Source organism: Trachypithecus francoisi, unplaced genomic scaffold (assembly GCF_009764315.1).
Source record: "Trachypithecus francoisi isolate TF-2019V2 unplaced genomic scaffold, Tfra_2.0 Lachesis_group8, whole genome shotgun sequence".
Classification (NCBI taxonomy): Eukaryota; Metazoa; Chordata; class Mammalia; order Primates; family Cercopithecidae; genus Trachypithecus; species Trachypithecus francoisi.
This window is the reverse complement of record NW_022681473.1, coordinates 46,489,428-46,509,108: the sequence shown is the minus strand read 5'-3', so window position 1 is coordinate 46,509,108 and position 19,681 is coordinate 46,489,428. Positions and strand designations below refer to the sequence as shown.

The window sequence follows — 19,681 nt, the reverse complement described above, 5'->3', positions numbered from 1 at the left end:
TGTAGTCCTAACTACTCAGAAGGCTGCAGTGGGAGGATCACCTGATCCAGGAAGGTTGAAGCTGCAGTGAGTCAGCCATGAATGTGCCACTGCACCCCAGCCTGGGTTAGAGTGAGACCCTGTTTCAAAAAAACAAAAACAAAACCCAACAACAACAACAACAAAACAACAGAAGAAATATCTACCAACCACTAATTAAACTGTGCTAGTCAAAGTTGCTCAAAATGGCTTATTTGATGATTCTTCTTTTACTCCTTAATCTATTTGGTGTGTATCTAATCTCACATACTTCATTTGTAAGTTCACTGAGTTCTGAAGAATTACTCAATCACCTTGATAGGCTAACCATCTTCACAGAAACTACTTTTTACATCCCCCTTCCCCCCAGACAAGGTCTTGCCATGTTGCCCAGCTTAGACTTGAACTCAACAATCTTCCTGCCTCGGTTTCCCGAGTAGTTGGGATTACAGGATTAGGACTGGCACTTCTTTTAACACTCCTGACAGAAGACTTCGGGGGCAGTTTTCACCTTTTCCAAAGAACCAAACTCACCTCATTTGTTCAATTTTGACCTAACCTATGGAAGATGACAATGAATAACATTTCTTAAAGCTTTCTGTGAAAACTTGTTGATCTCTACTGTTCCAATATTTTTCTTGTGTTGCCTGTAAATTTATATACTGAGACTCAGGGTGTTACAAGCACAATATCTGTGCAGCACTCACAGATACGGTGGCTGGTGTGTATGGGGATGGCCCCTGAGACTACACACTTTCTCAATTTTTCGGCCCAACAAAATTCCTCAACTAAATCATAGCCTCATGTAAGCCTCATGCATGTAGGTGATAATTCACATCCCATAAACTTTCTCCTTTTAAAGTATACATTTCAGTGGCTTTTATTATTTCACAACGCTATGCAACCATTACCACCATCTAATTCCAGAATATTTTCATCATCCCAAAAAGAAACCCTGTACTCATTAGTAGTCACTTCCCATTTCCCTTTTCCCACAGCCCTTTAGCAACCACTAATCTACTTTCCATCTCTATGGATTTGCTTTCCTGAATGCTTCATATAAATGAAATCATACAATATATGGCCTTTTGTGCTTGGCTTCTTTCACTTGGCATCATGTTTTCAGAGTTTGTTAATGTTGTAGTATGAATCAATTCTTCACACATTCTTACAGTTTTGTCAAGCTAGTTTTAATTATCATACCATTCCTTTTACACTAAATTCTTTGAAAAAAAATTAATATCTATGTTAATATCTACTTCCAGGCCAATTATAAAGCAACAGGTTAAGAATTCAAACTGAGGCCAGGCGTAATGGCTCACACCTGTAATCCCAGCACTTTGGGAGGCTGAGGCGAGCCGATCACCTGGAGAGTTCGAGACCAGACTGGCCAAGGTGGTTTTAGCCCTGTCTCTACTAAAAATACAAAAATTAGCCAGGTGTGGTCGTGGGTGCCTGTAATCCCAGCTACTCAGAAGGCTGAGGCAGTCTCATCTCTACTGAGTCCAATCTGCTACTAAACCCATCTACTGAGTTCTTAATCTCTATTATTCTATTTTTCATTTTTAAGATTTCCACTTACTTTCTCTTTAATAAAATTTACCATCTTGTCCTCTATTTTCTTGAACACATTGATCACAACCATTTTTAAGTCTGTGTCTGATAACTAAGTTACTTGTGTGTTTGTGGCAGTGAAGTGGAGAGATGTCCTGTTTCTATCGTCTTTTTTTCCTCTTGGTTCTCTTTCTTGGTGTACTTGATAAATATAAATTGTATACTAGATATTGTGAAAATTTATAGAGGGTCTATATATTATCTTCTTCCAGCAAGGGTTCACCCTATCCTGTGGCAGGCAGATACACAGTCAGGATCAGGGACTGAGCTGACTCAAGGACAGATTTTTTTTTTTTGAGACGGCGTCTCACTCACTCTGCCACCCAGGCTGGAGTGCAGTGGTGCGATCTCGGCTCACTGCAACCTCCGCCTACCAGGTTCAAGTGATTCTCCTGCCTCACTCTCCAGAGTAGCTGGGATTAAAGGCATGCGCCACACCACGCCTGGCTAATTTTTGTATTTTTAGTAGAGACGGGGTTTCACCATGTTGGCCAGGCTTGTCTCAAACTTCCGGCCTCAAGTGATCCTCCCACCTCGGCTTCCCAAAGTGCCGAGATTACAGGTGTGAGCCACCCCACCCAGCCTCAAGGACAGATTTTTGTAAGGCTCATTCTACCTCTAAGTTCTCCCTCCTAAGATGTGTTCCTCCAGTGGTGCCAAATAACATCATAGAATGTTTACTTGTTCCTCTTTTTGATAAGGTACTGAACTCCAATTGCCTCCTTAACTTAAGACTGCTGAAAACTTGGCTGATTTTCAGAGGCTTTCTGCCTAGTTTTTTTTAGCATCTCATCTTTGAAGCTCAGGAATTCAACATATCTCTTAGGGTGGGAAGTTCAGAGTATCTCATCTTTTCTTTTGCTCTGTTGCCCAGGCTGGAGTACAGTGATGCAATCATGGCTCACTGCAGCCTCTAATTCCAAGCCTCAAGTGATCCTTTCACCTCAGTCTCCTGAGTAGGTGTGGTCACAGGCACACAAGACCATGCCTAGTTTTTAAAATTTTTTTTATAGAGATGGGGTTCTCACTATGTTGCCCAGGGTGGTCTCAAACTCCTGAGCTCAAGCAATTCTCCTGACTCAGCTTTCCAAAGTCCTGGGATCACAGCCATAAACCACTATCCCCCGAGCTACTCACTTCTTTATGGCTTCCATTTCTCCCAAATCTTAGATCTAAAAGTCCTAGTTACTTTGATAGACAGAATAGTAACTTTTGTCTTTTCAGCCCTCTGAGACTGCTAGAGACTCTGCAGGTTTCTCTGCCTCTTAGCTAAGGTCCTTTGCCCAGATTCTCAGCCCTTCATCCTGCATCAAGAATCAGGAAGTAGGCTGGGCATGGTGGTTTACGCCTGTAATCCCAGGACTTTAGGAGGCCGAGGTGGGTGGATCACTTGAGGTCAGGAGTTCGAGAACAGCCTCACCAACATGGTGAAACCCCATCTCTACTAAAATACAAAACTTAGCCAGGCATGGTGGGCAGGCGCCTGTAATCCCAGCTACTAGGGAGGCTGAAGCAGGAGAATCGCTTGAACCTGGGAGGTGGAGGTTACAGTGAGCTGAGATTGTGCCACGCCCTCCAGCCTGGGTGACAGAGTGTGAAACTTTGTCTCCAAAAAAAAAAAAAAAAAAAATAGGTACCACCCAGGGGAAAAGTTATTGACAGAAGTGCCTTATCTCTTTGCTGTTTCCTTCCCTACAGAATCTTGGCCATCCATGTCTTTTTTTTTTTTTTTGAGACGGAGTCTCGCTCTGTCGCCCAGGCTGGAGTCCAGTGGCCGGATCTCAGCTCACTGCAAGCTCCGCCTCCCGGGTTTACGCCATTCTCCTGCCTCAGCCTCCGGAGTAGCTGGGACTACAGGCGCCCGCCACCTCGCCCGGCTAGTTTTTTGTATTTTTTAATAGAGACGGGGTTTCACCGTGTTAGCCAGGATGGTCTCGATCTCCTGACCTCGTGATCCGCCCGCCTCGGCCTCCCAAAGTGCTGGGATTACAGGCTTGAGCCACCGCGCCCGGCCGGCCATCCATGTCTTGATTGCCTAAACAGCTTTCCAAAACCTTCCAACAGGTGTTGTTTGTATTTTCTCTCGCTTTTCTAGTTACTTTTCATAGGAACATTAATCTGTTACAGTTACATTATCAGACACATAAACAGAAGTTTCCTACTATTATTCTTGACAGAAATGCTTTGAGTAATGAGATCTGAATTCCATAACTACCCCACCAGGATACTATTTTTTAAAATGCACTTCCTACTATGTGAATCCTGCCTATTTTAAAAGGTTCAACTCAAGCAAGTAAAATAGTGAAAATAAGTATTCTGAAAATTACAAAGCTCTACACAAACCCATTTCTTTTAGTGAGCCTTTTCTAATTTACCCTCAACTCAGTGATTAGTCCATTATCTGAACTTATCTACCCTACTTGGAATCCTCTGAGTGCTAAAAGAAAGCAGATGCGGCCGGGCATGGTGGCTCAAGCCTGTAATCCCAGCACTTTGGGAGGCCGAGACGGGCGGATCACGAGGTCAGGAGTTCGAGACCATCCTGGCTAACATGGTGAAACCCCGTCTCTACTAAAAATACAAAAAAAAAAAAATAGCCGGGTGAGGTGGCGGGCGCCTGTAGTCCCAGCTACTCAGGAGGCTGAGGCAGGAGAATGGCGTAAACCCGGGAGGCGGAACTTGCAGTGAACTGAGATCCGGCCACTGCACTCCAGCCTGGGCGACAAGGCGAGACTCCGTCTCAAAAAAAAAAAAAAGAAAAGAAAAAAAAAAAGAAAGCAGATGCTAGTGAGCAAAATACATAAAACATAACTAATTCACAGAACACTATTAATACTTACGTGTTTCCATTCATGTAGATAAGGAAGATATATCTTCCCATTTGCATCAACATGCTTTCCCGTTTTAATAGTCATTGAACTAGTAGGCTTAACAAAACAGATAGGGGGATTATATGGGTATGTGTCCAGTAGCCACAGGCATATTGGAATATTATATGTATTACCTGAAAAAGAAATAGAAACTTCAGTTACTCTATTTTTATTATTTTTAAATTGAAGAACGGTTAAAGAACACAGGTTTAGTTTAGATACAATTTATACATATATCTGCACCCCTCCCATACCTATTTCCCCCAGCAGAATTTATTTCCTGAGAGGAATAGCAAAGTCAGTAATGTTAAATTTTACTCACTCTTCCCTAAATTTACACTCGCTTTATACAATGCTGATGCTCAATTAACTGTTTTTTCCCTCTGCTTGTTATGAATGGTTGACTTATTATTTAATAGTGGCTCAAATGTCACTTCCTCTGTGATCTTCCCATGTGGCCTTCTTCTCCTCTGTAATCTCATAGCACTTTTTCATTTTATAATTCTATAGCAGTTACAGAATAGTGTAAATATTTATCTGTTCTCTTGGTTTCCCCTATTAGTGGAGTTCTTCCAGAAGAGGTACATCCTTTATTCATCTTTGTATCCACAGCTCCTATCCTTATTACCTTATGCATAGCAGGTACTATGTGAAATCAATGGGTAAAGGACATAGATCTTAGCTAGTTACAAGGAATAATTAACAGAGCCGTCCAAAAACAAAATGGTCTCACATGAAGCTAAATGCTTCCTCACCACTAAGTATTTCAGCAGAGGGTGAAAGACAGGCTAACAGAGATCAATTATCTATCATTAATATTAGCGCCAACATCACAACCGTAAATAATAGCTACTTTTAACTGTCTCCTTATTACATTCAAGGCTCTGTGCCAACTCCTTTACATTCATTAACGAATAAATGCTCATTCCCCCAAGTTAGGCACCATTATCCAAATGTCAAAGATGTCCATCTATAACACGTAACAAAACTGCTAAGATTATAGAGCAAGAACTCAAACATAACTCTGTCCTGACTTTGAAGCCTGTATCTTAAGCTTCCCATTGTCAGGAAAGTTTGAATGGTGTAGGAGGCTGAACTAGGAGGCAAGTAAGATCCCTTTCTAGTTCTAAAATTCTTTGATTCTGTGAAACATTAAACTCCTCTGGTGAACTTAGGCACTTATTTGTTCATATATCTCGGTAAGGAAGTTTTAAGAAAGCTGAAAATGTTAGGTGTTGCTGCCAAATGAACTTCAATTTGAATAGAAGCTAAAATCTACATCAGCATGAAAGCCATGAGAAAGTAGGTTTAATTTACTTATAACTCTTTGGCAACATATTTATTATGTATTCAAAATACATCTAGCTGGAAACCTAATAACATAAGACATTTACCTCTATAAGGCACAGGAATTGTTCCAGTGAGGTTCATTAGTTCCCTGGAACTGCCATCATTAAAAACTGAAAGGAAAGAACAATGATTTAATCATGAGCATTTTTTTTTAGATACTCCCATAAGTTATTCTTTCAGAAAGACTGGTTAAAATTCATTTTTATCCTTGAAAGGGGCTGACCTATCAATGTATCATCCATCCTGTCCAATAACTAACAATTCTTTGTTGATTCATTCAATGTCATTGATCAGCTCTTTTTTGTTTTTTTTTCAGATGGAGTCTCACCCTGTCGCCCAGGATGGAGTGCAATGGCGCGATCTCGGCTCACTGCAGCCTCCGCCTTCCGGGTTCAAGCGATTCTCCTGCCTCAGCCTCCTGAATAGTTGGGATTACAGGCGAGTGCCACCACACCTGGCTAATTTTTTGTATCTTTAGTAGAGACAGTGCTTCACCATGCTGGCCAGGTTGGTCTCGAACTCCTGACCTCGTGATCCATCTGCGTTGGCCTCCCAAAGTGCTGGGATTACAGGTGTGAGTCACTTTTAAAACTATTTAAATATCACTATCGGCCAGGCACAGTGGCTCGCGCCTGTAATCCCAGCACTCTGGAAGGCCAAGGCAGGCAGATCACCTGAGGTTGGAAGTTTTAGACCAGCCTGACCAAAATGGAGAAACCCCAACCCCACTAAAAATACAAAATTAGCCAGGCGTGGTGGCACATGCCTGTAATCCCAGCTATTCGGGAGGCTGAGGCAGGAGAACTGCTTGAACCCAGGAGGCAGAGGTTGCAGTGAGCCAAGATTGTACCACTGCATTCCAGCCTGGGCAACAAGAGCAAAACTCCACTGCAAAACAAGCAAACAAACAAACAAAAAACACTATCAAACAATACCATATTAAATGTTCATCTAATGTCATTATACTTTAGAGATCTCTAGACATTTATCCAGACTGTCACTCACAGTTATTTATTTATTATTGTTTTTTGGAGACAGGGTCTTGCTATGTTGTGCAGGCTATCCTCAAACTCTAGGCTCAAGCAATCCTCCCACCTCAGCCTTCTGAGTAACTGGGACTATAGGCGTGCACTATCATGCCCAGCTTTTTTTCCTATTTTTTAGAAATGGGGTCTCACTAAGTTGTCCAGGCTGGACTTGAACTCCTGGACTCAAGTGATCTCCTGGTCGCAGCCTCCTTAGCCAGTATTAAAACGAAAAAAAGAAAAGTTCATAGCCAAATGTAGACAATTTCTCTTAATCTATATTTCTCATACCCCACATATTTTTCTATCTATAATTTATGTCTATACTTAATACAGCACATAGTTTGTATTGGACAGCTATTCTTTCTTTTTTTTTTTTTGAGGCAGAGTCTCGCTCTGTCGCCCAGGCTGGAGTGCAGTGGCCAGATCTCGGCTCACTGCAAACTCTGCCTCCCGGGTTCACGCCATTCTCCTGCCTCAGCCTCCCGAGTAGCTGGGACTACAGGCGCCCGCCACCTCGTCCGGCTAGTTTTTTGTATTTTTTTTTTAGTAGAGACGGGGTTTCACTGTGTTAGCCAGGATGGTCTCGATCTCCTGACCTCGTGATCCGCCTGTCTCGGCCTCCCAGAGTGCTGGGATTACAGGCTTGAGCCACCGCGCCCGGCCGGACAGCTATTATTTCTAACAATGATTTGGAATTAACACTATACACATAGGGGAAAGGTTGTAATGTGCAGTACAAAAACATAGAACTATAGCCATCTACTGTGTAATGTTTGGGTCAACAATGGACTGCATATAAGACACTGATCCCATAAGATTACTATACTGTGTTTTTAATATAACTTTTCTATGGTTAGATACATAAATACCATTGTGTTACAACTGCCTATGGTATGCAGTACAGTAACATCTGGTATAGGTTGTAGCCTAGGAGCAACAGGCATGCCATATAACCTAGGTGTATCCTAGTAGGATATACCATCTAGGTTTGTCTAAGTACACTCAATGATGAAATCGCCTAATAATGCATTTCTCAGACCATATCTCTATCACTACAAAATGCATGACCGTACATTGTTGACCTTTGTTCTTTTACTTACTGTTAACGAATGTAAGCTACACTGCAATGTATTCTGATTTTGTGCATTTTAAAAAAGAAAACCACCTTATATAAATGTGGGGCTTTGTTTACTCTAAAAGAATTTGGTAACAACGATTTACACTTGGTACAGCCATATCAAACTATACAAGATTTGAAAACGGAGTCTTTGTCAGTTTTGATCAAAACTGTCAGTATGTGGACAGAAATAAGGTAGGCTGAGATGAGAAGGAATTGTGACCTAGGTTTGGAAGGACTTTGGGTTCATGTCTTTATTGTTTCAGGAAATGCAGAACTGACTGCCACTCTGTTCCTTCCCACCTCTCTTCACCAGTTTCCTAATGTTTTCAAAGCCTTGGAAGCAAGTGAAATTTAGAAAGTCTCAGCTACAAAATTCAGTTCCTTGCCTTCAGACTTAAGGGTCTCACAATGGACAAGCAGCAGCATGGGTTTTCCCTCGGCCCTGGCATATTAAGTATTTTCAAGGAGACATGGTAGAAGAGATTATGTTAGGATTTGGCAGGGACAGAAAAGACTATTTTAAAAAAAAGGGAAACTCCAAGCATTGTCATGTCTTACAACTTTATTTTGTCTCAACAGAAAGTAGAGACAAACTGACATGCTTACCTACTGTATAGAATTAAAGACCACATTAAATAATATTTTCCTCAACTATAAAATGAAAGGGATGGTCCAGAGTATAGTTTTGCAAAATGTGTTCCTGAAAATATAAAGAGACTATGGGGGCAGGGAGGTTCAGCAGTTAAATAGCTTTAGGATGTATTATACAATATATCCTTACTCATCTCAGTGATACACAACACATTAGCATATTAAAGGCTCTGAGAAATCTTCACGCAATGAAACTCAATTTTATTTAATCCATAAATTGCTCAAGCTTAACTATAGAATTCTGCCTCTACCCCTGTCCCCAGCACAACTAAGGGTCTAGAGACAAAACTTTGGGAAACGGACTAAACTATCTTTAACATGCCCTCCTAGGTTTAAATTTGCATAGTTCTATGTTAGAGGTTTTTTTTTTTTTTTGAGACAGAGTCTTGCTCTGTTGCCCAGGCTGGAGTGCAGTGGCCCGATCTCAGCTCAATGCAACTGCTGCCTCCTGGGCTCAAGCAATCCTCCCACCTCAGCCTCCTGGCTAGCTGGGAATACAGGAGTGCCAGGCCAACTTTATGTATTTTTTTGTTGAGACAAGGTTTCACCATATTGCCCAAGCTGGTCTCAACCTGCTGGGCTCAGTGGTCCACCCACCTCAGCGTCCCAAAGTGCTGGGATTACAGAAATGAGCCACCACATCCAGCTAGAGTATTTTTTTTTAACATAAAAAACTAAAACTAAAAAAATATAAAATGTTTTTATTAGATCTTCTAATTTGCTACCTTCCAATAGTTTTATTAGGTGGTGGTGCAGTCCTACAATTGAAAAATCCACAAACCTCAAAGGAAAATGGAAAAAATTACAATCATTAACAAAGAGAGTAAACTCAAAGTATAGAAATTGTGATTTTTATTGCATAAACTCACCATATGAATCCAAAACAGGTTTGAGATCTTTGTATAGAGTAATAACATTGACAGTTTCACGTACAGTTAGGTCTCTGTATTTGTACTGAAAAGCAAAATCGTGTAAGAATTTAGTTTAAAACCAATACATGTATTTTAGAGCGGATGAATTTTCTTAAAATCTTTTTCACTAATCGTTAGCATTAATGAAAGCCTCAAAGAACCTAAAAACCCCACAATCCTATTATCACGCTAAAATAATCACTATTTCCTTAACATCAGTAAATATCTATAGTCTCAAGTCATGTTTTTTATGTTTTCAGTTTCAATCAGGATCCGAATAAAGTCCACACATTGCATTTGTTAAAATGTCTCTTAAGTCCCTTTTAATTTATATTCTTTATACCATATAATTCACACATTTAAAAAGTATAGTTCTATGGTTTTTAGTACATTCGGAGTTGTGTAACCACCACTGTAATCAACTTCAGAACATTTTCACCATCCCTAAAGAAATGCATACCATTTAGCAATCACCCCCCATTCTACTTGCCCCCAGCCTTCATCCTAAACAACCACAAATTTGTCTCTGTAGATTTGCTTATTCATACAACGTGATCTTTCATGACTAAATTCTTTCACTTAGCATGTTTTCAAGATTATCCATGTTGTAGCATTTATCTGTACTTCATACCTTTCATTTATTTTGGAGACAGTCTCGCTCTGTCACCCAGGATGAAGTAAAGTGGCACAATCACAGCTCACTGCCACCTCAAACTCCAGGCTCAGTGATCCTCCTGCCTCAGCCTCCCAAGTACATAGAACTACAGGTATGTGCCATCATGCCCAGCTAATTTATTTTTATTTTTGTAAAGACAGGGTCTTGCTATATTGCCCAGGCTGGTCTCCAACTCCTGGCCTCAAGCAATCCTCTCGCCTCAGGCTCCCAAAGTGTTGGGATTTACAGGCATGTATGGCCCACTTCTTCCTGCACATTTTATTTATCTACTGTTCAGCTGAAAAATACTTAACTGATTGGCACATCTCTATTTTTGCTCCTTAGAATTTAGTTAAAGACATTTGTTCATTTGTCTTACAGAGGCTCTCATGGTTTGGAATGTGTTAATTGTATACCTTTGGTATAGTTCCATAGATACATGTTTCTGTGAGTTAGTTGGATCTACAGGTTATTATCCTCACGATTACAAAATTTCCAGCCGGGCGTGGTGGCTCACGCTTGTAATCTCAGCACTTTGGGAGGCCAAGGCGGGTGGATCACGAGGTCAGGAGTTCGAGACCAGCCTGGCCAACACAGTGAAACCCCATCTCTACTAAAAACACAAAAACTAGCTGGGAATGGTGGTGTGCATCTGTGATCCCAGCTACTCAGGAAGCTGAGGCAGAAGAATTGCTTGAACCTGGGAGGCAGAGGTTGCAGTGAGCCGACATCATGCCATCAAATTCCAGCCTGGGCAACAGAGCTAGACTCAGTTTAAAAAAAAAAAAAATTTTTTTCCTTTTATATTTTTTCCTCTTTTTTCTCTGATAAGATCACTTCATAGAGGATAATGTTTTTCATCATGGACCACAACATATCTGAGTATCTCTGTGATGTTAGCAACCACTGATGCTCAATGTCTAGAGACCTGGTCTCTTCAAATCCACTCCAATTAGGCTTCTATACTCAGTACTTCACTGAAATTGTTCAGTAAGGTCACCAATAACTGCCACATGGTATGTAATGACCAATACTATCTTTGTCTTACTTCATCTATCAGCAATATTTGACCAAGCTGATTCAGCAATATTTGAGCAAACTGATTCCTTCCTTTCCCCCCCGCTTTTTTTTGAGATAGGGTCTCACTCTGTCGCCCAGGCTAGAGTGCAGTGATACGATCATGGCTCACTTCAGCCTCAACCTCCTGGGCTCAAGTGATACTCCCACCACAGCCTCCCAAGTAGCTGGGACTACAGGCATGCACCATCACACCTGGATAATTTTTAAATTTTTCATAGAGATGGGATCTCACTGTGCTGCCCAGGCTGGTCTCAAATTCCTGGGCTCAAGTGATCCTCTCACCTCAGCCTTCCAAAGTGTTTGTATTACAGGTATGAACCACTGCACATGGCCCCTTCCTAATTTTTTTTTTTTTTTTTTTTTTTTTTGAGACAGGGTCTGGCTCTGTCATCCAGGCTGGAATGCAGTGGTATGATCTCAGTTCACTGCAACCTCCGCCTCCCGGGGTCAACTGATCCTTCCATCTCAGCCTCCCAAGTAGCTGGGACTACAGGTATGCACCAAGATGTCTAGCTAATTTTTGTATATTTTTGATAGAGCTGGATTTTACCATGTTGCCCAGGCTAGTCTTGAACTTCTAGGCTCAAGCAATCTGTCCACCTCAACCTCCCAAAGTGTTGGGATTAGAGGCATGAGCCATCATGGCCAGCCCCCTTTCTCTTAAAATATGTTCTTCATTTGATTTCCAGGACATCAACTGTTCTCCTGAACTCTGCCTGTGCCTTCTCAGTTTCTTTGCTGGCTTGTTCTCTTAACCTAACCAATTATTATTGAGTGCAGGCTAAGTCCTTGGTCTTCTTCTCTATCTAAACTCATTCCTTTGATCTCCCTCATGGTTGAAAATATAATTTATATGTTGAAAACCCTCAAATTAAAATTTTCCAATCTTTTTTTTTTTTTTGAGGCGGAGTCTCGCTCTGTCTCCCGGACTGGAGTGCAGTGGCCGGATCTCAGCTCACTGCAAGCTCCGCCTCCCGGGTTTACGCCATTCTCCTGCCTCAGCCTCCCGAGTAGCTGGGACTACAGGCGCCCGCCACCTCGCCCAGCTAGTTTTTGTATTTTTAGTAGAGACGGGGTTTCACCGTGTTAGCCAGGATGGTCTCGATCTCCTGACCTCGTGATCCACCCGTCTCGGCCTCCCAAAGTGCTGGGATTACAGGCTTGAGCCACCGCGCCCGGCCAAAATTTTCCAATCTTAACCTTTTTTCTGAACTCCAGAAAATGTATATACAATTACTAATTTGACATTTCCCCTTGGATATCTAATGAATGTCAAATTGAATATGACCAAAACTGAACTCCTTATCTTCCCCCCAAATTTACTTCTCCAATGTCTTCCGTATGTGTATACATACATATCCTTCCAGGTGCTCAGGCCAAAAACCTTGACGTTATCCTTGATGCCCTCTCTTTTCTTCACATCCACAGCCAATCTGTCAAAATATCCTGTTAGCTTTGCCTTCAGCATACATCCGGTATCTCCATAGCTACAGTCCTGGTCTAAGCCACCAACACCTCTCACCTAGATTACTGCAACAGCCTCTTTATGGTGTCTCTGCCTCCATCGTTAACCCACTACAGTCTAGTCTCAACATAGCAGCTAGAGTAATATTGGTAACAACTGAAACAGAGCAATGGCTTTTCATCATACTCCAAGTAAACGCCAAGGTCCTTACGATGGCCTGCAAGGTCCTCCAAACCTCTCATACCATTGATGCTCTGTCTAGACCCATACCACCACTTCCTCCCTTGCTCACTCCAGTCCAGCCACCATACCCTCCTTTGTTGTTCCTCTATCATGCATGACAAACTTCTGTCTATGAGCCTTTGCATTTGTTTTTCCTTCTTTCTGAAATGTTCTTACCCCAGATTGTTGCAGGTTTGTTTTTTCTCTTGAGACAGGATCTCACTCTGTCACCCAAGCTGGAGTACAGTGGTGTGATCACAACTCACTGCAACCTCAAACTCCTGGGCTCAAGTGATCCTCCCATCTCAGCCTCCCAAGTAGCTGGGATTAGAGGTGTGCACCACGACTGGTTAATTTTTAATATTTTTAGTAGAGAAGAGACAAGGTCATGCTATGTTGCACAGGCTGGTCTGGAACTCCTGGCCTCAATGTGATCCTCTAGCTTCGGCCTCCCAAAGTGCTTGGATTTCAGGTGTGAGCCCCATGCCAACCACACAGTTTCTTTACCTCTCTCAGGTGAGCTCAAATAGATTTTTTCAGAAAGACCTCTCTTTACTATCAGATACAAAACTGTGACTCATCCCATTTCCACACCCTAGCACTCCCCATTTCCCTTTCCTGCTTTATTCTCTCTAAAGCACTTATCACTTTCCAACATACTACTTGATTTATTATTTATTATCTTCTATAAAAATTTAAATTCCAGAAGCACAGTTTTTTTTGTCCGATTGTTCACTGTTGCATCCCTAGAGCCTAAAACAGTGTGAGGGACGTATCAATCTTTATTTTATTATTTTTATTTATTTGTTTGTTTTTGAGATGGAATCTCGCTCTGTTACCCAGGCTGGAGTGCAGTGGCGTGATTTCGGCTCACTGCAACCTCCGCCTCCCAGGTTCAGGCAATTCTCCTTCCTCAGCCTCCTGAGTAGCTGGGATTACAGGCACGTGCCACCATGTCTAGCTAATTTTGTATTTTTAGTAGAGACAGGGTTTCACCGTTGGCCAGTCTGGTCTCGAACTCCTGACCTCAAGTGATCCGCCCACCTCAGCCTCCCAAAAGTGCTGGGATTACAGGCATGAGCCACCGCACCTGGGCAATTTTGTTACTGTTTAAATTTTTTTTCATTTTTTACTTTTTGAGACAGGTTCTCACTCTGTCATAGCTCACTATAACCTTGAATTCCTGGGTTTAAGTAATCCTCCTGCTTCTCCTTCCCAAGTAGCTAAGACTACAGGTGCATGCCACCAAGTCTGGCTGATTTTTAAATTTTTTGTAGAGACAGAGTCTAGCTATGTTGCCCAGGCTGATCTTGAACTCCTGGCCCCAAGTGATCCTCCCATCTCTACCTCCCAAAGTACAGGGATTACAGGCATGTACCATCACACCAGGCCCACAGTTTTCTTCTACTTATTTAGCAGTGACTGCACCTCTAGAAATGCTGTAGATAAACTATGTAAAAATATAAGTGGTTGTATGTATGAAACATCTCAAGTGGAAAGTTGTTTCTTTAAAGCAAGAAGGACTAATCTGGTATAAATATACCTCTGTTAATTGCAAAAATGATAATAGAGAAGGGTGTTAAAAGTTATGTTGAAATTGGGAGCTAAGATAACGCTCAAGGGAAAAAAAGATCTTTTATAATATACACACAAAACATAAGGCAGGTGGCCAGAGTACCATGATGGGTGTGGAGAGCCTACAATCAATAAAGAGAAAACAATAATGACCTTCACCCTAGCCATGTGTGCAGGGTCCTGGCTAACAATTCTTACATCAGACCACACCAGCTGAAAGGAAAACATTTCAAGTCCTTCTTTAGGAGTAAGGAGCTCCACAACTGCTTCTATTACTCTACTTGCTATTCTTACCTGTCTAAAATTCATAGGTTAGACAGAACAGACGCTGATGCTCAGAATCGTCATAATCACATACAGGAGTCTCAATTTTCCAGATATTGAGTCAAGGACCCAAAGACAGGTAGAATGCTCTCTCCCACCTCTTCCCTACCTCTGTTTTTGTTTCTAGAGTAATCACAGGTTAGCTGCAGGGGGAGGCAGGCAGAGGTATAAAATACCTTCTGAACATGCCTTGCCTTTGTCTTTGATGGCAGGTTTCTCTAGAGGACGCTTAGGAAACTTAGTAAGGGTATAAAAAATAAGCTAATATTTGAATATTCTTGCTCTTTATATGAATATACACATACATTAAGGAATAAATTTTTTTTTTTTTTTTTTGAGACGGAGTCTTGCTCAGCCACCCAGGCTGGAGTGCAGTGGCTCGATCTTGGCTCACTGCAACCACCGTCTCCCGGGTTCAAGGGATTCTCCTGTCTCAGCCTCCCAAGCAGCTGGGATTACAGGCACCCGCCATCATGCCCGGCTAATTTTTGTATCTTAGAATAGACGGGGTTTCACCATGTTGATTAGGCCAGTCTTGAACTCCTGACCTCAGGTGATCCACCTGCCTTGGCCTCCCAAAGTGCTAGGATTACAGGTGTGAGCCACCGCGCCCGGCCCAAGGAATAAATCTTAATGACTACGCTATCAATTTAAAGATCAAAAATGTCATGGATGCCAGGCGTGGTGGCTCACGCCTGTAATCCCAGCACTTTGGGAAGCCAAAGCAGATGGATTACTGAGGTCTGGAGTTGAAGACCAGCCTGGCCAACATGGTGAAACCCCAACTCTACTAAAAATACAACGATCAGCTGTGTGAAGTAGTGGGCGCCTGTAATCCCAGCTACTTGGGAGGCTAAGGCAGGAGAACCGCTTGAACCTGGGAGGCAGAGATTGCAGTGAGCCAAGATCGCAGCACTGCACTCCAGCCTGGGTGACAGAGCAAGACTCTCAAAAAAAAAAAAAAAAAAAAAAAAGTAATGGAACAGATACTCTTCAGCTACATACTATGTAAAACAATATACCGTTTTTTCAAAAAGTGATATATAAAAGTTACAACATGGATCTTTACCTGGGTCACAATCTTCTATGGCTTCCCACACGTCCTCTGTAACTAAGGATAACTAGTTTATCAAAACAAAACCAAGAAGCCTAAAATATATGATTACACAACCAAGGTATGCTTTATTTTGAAAACTGTCACTTTCTCTTTAGAGGTTACTTGGTCTTCAATCAAGGACTATGGGGGCGATTTAACCGGAAAAAGTCCGTTTTTAAAAATGTTTTATACATAATGTGTTTTATTAAAAATTGAAACCGCTTAAACCGCTGATTGCTACCATTCTTGCTTTGACAAAACTATCCGAAGCTAACACGTTGAACTGGTCAGGACTCAACTCTCAATCATTTTACATGTTTTGGAAAATTACAACGAAACATAACAAAAACCATTCCACTTTGGTGTGAGGTGCCACGTTTGAAGTAATTATATAAATAAATCATGGCTTTAAAATACAAAATGCTTAACCGCTTTTTTAAAATTGAAAAAAAACCCCACTAGCCTTGAGCCGTGAAGATCATAAATTAAGCTCAAGGCAAATAAATACGCATTATAAGAAGCATACACTTAAGAGTAGTTACTCTTAGCAAATCCCTGAAACGGTAATGGTATGTATTTCAGTAAGGGACTGGTATTTTGGCTTCTCTGGACTTTTCTGGAGAATACAAAACTGAAAAGGCCACAATCTCTGCGGGACAGCAAAAGAAAGGCTAAGACTGGAGGATCCCTGGATTGGGACAGGAATAGAGGATTGCCTCAGATCTAGAACGAAATATGATTCCGTCTTTGTGTTTATAAAAACTAAGACGAAAACCACACTGCCTCACAGACAGCTCCAAACTCTGTGGAAGAGAGAAGGGCGGGTGGGCGGCAGGTGTCAGGCAGTTTCCGCTCCACGTCTTTGTCGACTGTCGCCGCCCCACACCCTCCCAGCTCCCGTACGGGGATTCCCGCACCAGGCGACAGGCGCCTCGGGGCGGGGGTCTGAGAAGGTGGCTAAGGGCTGCACTGGGGCTTCCGGCCCGTCTGGGAAGCTTGTTTGGCTGGGCCGGGACGGACTCGGCAGGGCAAGGAAGGGAGCGGTGGGCGCGCGCTGGAGGGCGAGCGCGTCGCAGCCTCACCTTGGACACCATTTTCTTGAGCTGGCTCTCCGACACCGCCATGACGGCCGCCTCGCGACTCCCTTCCCGGCAGGCAGAGTCAGCCGCTGCTGGGCTGCCCCAAGCAGTCCCACACAATCGCACACCCCCGACCCAGCCTCAAACAACAGGAAGTCGGAACCAAGGCACCACTTCCGCTTCCCTACGTCACTTCCGGGCCGCCGTCCTGCGGGCGATTGTGGACAGCGTGTGGGATTGAGAGAGGCTTGGTGGGGTGGGTTCCAACCAACCCTACCCTCGAGTGCCGGATTCAGCAGGACGAATCAGGTCCCAAAGATGTGGGCAAGACTGTTCCGAGGGTCGAAACTCTGGTTCAGGATAACATTGGCAGATATTTCACAGAGTCGACTTGAGGAAGCTAGTGCCAGAAAGGGAAGAAGTAGGAATGGCTTGCCAATGAGCCTTAATGACTGATTCATCAAGTGGGAGGGCACTGCACTGGCAGTCAGAGTGTTGTGTCACTAACTTGCCCTTGTGATGATGGTAGGCTAGTGCATTTCTAGCTCAGGCGTAAGTTTCTCCCGACTGTAAAGTGATACACTTGCATTAGATGATGCCCAGTGTTCCTCTAATTAGTGATTTTTTTTTAAGCTTTAAAGACCTTCATACTACGTTGGCAAGGGTAAAATGTAGAGCCTTTGTTTCACGAGAAGCCAGATAGTAATTTCTTCTCCAGGAAACCATTCCCTAAGTCAGAATTTCTCCTGTACCCAGACATAAATGATAATACAGGCCGTATTTTACCTGGTGCTGTATTTTTGTACCTGTCCACTGTCAAAATCCAAGCCCTTGAAGGCAGGCTTACTTCAGATCTTCATTGCCTTGCCCAATGCAAGGGTAGGTACTTCCATCTTAATTGAATTTTTACTTCCCATAAAAATTCTTCATGGTGACTTACATTAGTCATCATTACACATCACCGTCAGTTTTGTAACCACAGTGTCATTCAAGGTATCGTACAATTTTGAGTTTGATGATGAGATGTGTGACAGTTTCAATTATTTTAGTACAGCCCTAATGAGAACAAGGCTGTGGTATTGATTCCCTTCAAAGTTGGCATCTAAATGAAGGTCACATTCACAAGGAGGGTCTAACTGAAAGCATGTAGAAGCATCATTATAAACTGTTGCTAACACACACAAATAAAGGCTATTCCAATAGGTATTGTTTTTCTTTTCTTTTCTTTTTTTTTTTTGAGACAGTCTCACTCCATCGCCCAGGCTGGAGTGCAGTAGTGCCATCTTGGCTCACTGCAACCTCCACCTGTTTTCCAACTCCTTAGTTAAGCATACAGTTCCAGTCAAACCAAACTAGAGGTCAGTCTGTCCTTCCATTTTACTTGCTGTTTTATGTCTTTTAAAAGCAATGGGCTTTTCAAACTGTTCTTAAAGCCACGGCTTAACCAGGAGTCCCTTTAATTAGAGCAACTGTACCTTTATGAATTGGAGGAATGCCAGGTAATATTATGTATATATTTTATAAATATAAATTTATATTAAAATTTTGTGTGTGTGTGTGTGTATATATATATAATTTTTTTTTTTTGAGACGGAGTTTTGCTCTTGCTGTCCAAGATGGAGTGCAATAGTATGATCTCGGCTCACTGCAACCTCTGTCTCCCAGGTTCAAGCGATTCTCCTGCCTCAGCGTCCTGAGTAGCTGGGATTACAGGTGCCCACCACCACACCCAGCTAATTTTTTATATTTTTAGTAGAGACAGGATTTCACTATGTTGGCAAGGCTGGTCTTGAACTCTGGACCTAAGGTGATCTACCTGCCTCAGCCTGCCAAAATGTTGGGATTACAGGTGTGAGCCATTGCACCTAGCCTATTTATATATTTTTTGAGACACGGCCTTGTTCTGTTGCCCAGGTTGTAGTGCAGTGGTATGAACATGGCCCACTGCAGCCTCAACCTCCCTGGCTCAAGTGATCCTCCTGCCTCAGCCTCCCTTGTATATGGGACCACATGCATGTGCCACCATGCCCAGCTAATTTTTTAATTTTTTGTAAAAATGAGGTCTCACTTTGTTGCCCAGGTTGGCCTCAGAACTCCTGGGCTCAGGTGATCCTCCCACCTTAGCCTCCCAAAGTGCTAGGATTACATGTGTGAGCCACTGTGCCCAGCAATATATTGTTTAAAAAGCTTTCTTGCTGCATGTTTACCATCAGTCTTTTGCAATCTTTCAGGGTCAACACTATACCTCAATATACAGTGTTAACTTCTTATCTATTTCATTGGAACCATGAAGGATTGAATGTGTGTGGGAAAAAGTCTTTGTGGTTTTAGAAATAGCAAAATCAGTTAATTTTTTGATGTGAAGGTAACAGTAGTTGAAATGCTTTTGAAAGTTGCTTGCCATTTCAACACTAAATACGAGTTTTTTCCACTCTTTAGGCATTTTGATTTCTATCCTCACGTATATTAGTGGAGAATTTTAAATCCCCCGATTATCACAGATGAAAACACAAATAAGCTGATGGTGCACCTGCAGTCCCAGCTACTCCATTGGCTGAGGCAGGAGGATTACTTGAGCCGGAGTTTGAGTCCAGCCTGAGCAATATAGTGAGAACCTGGCTCA

General features: G+C 42.4%; 1 protein-coding gene across 3 annotated transcripts in view; it reads right to left on the bottom strand.

Annotated features, from left to right (window-relative positions):
* The window catches only part of TSG101 (tumor susceptibility 101), a 50,898-nt gene extending 32,728 nt beyond the window's left edge, over positions 1-18,170 (bottom strand). The window contains exons 1-5 of one of the 3 annotated variants that reach the window (XM_033203953.1): positions 17,062-17,217; positions 15,953-15,994; positions 9,521-9,605; positions 5,897-5,962; positions 4,473-4,636 (exon numbers count right to left, since the gene is read on the bottom strand). In XM_033203953.1, the coding sequence (XP_033059844.1) occupies positions 4,473-4,636; positions 5,897-5,933 (201 nt within the window). In that variant the 5' untranslated portion in view covers positions 5,934-5,962; positions 9,521-9,605; positions 15,953-15,994; positions 17,062-17,217. Of the gene's footprint in view, positions 1-4,472; positions 4,637-5,896; positions 5,963-9,520; positions 9,606-15,952; positions 15,995-17,061 lie in introns of all 3 variants that reach the window. The other 2 variants (XM_033203952.1, XM_033203954.1) reach the window with 2 other exon arrangements.
* Between the last annotated feature and the right edge of the window lie 1,511 nt (positions 18,171-19,681).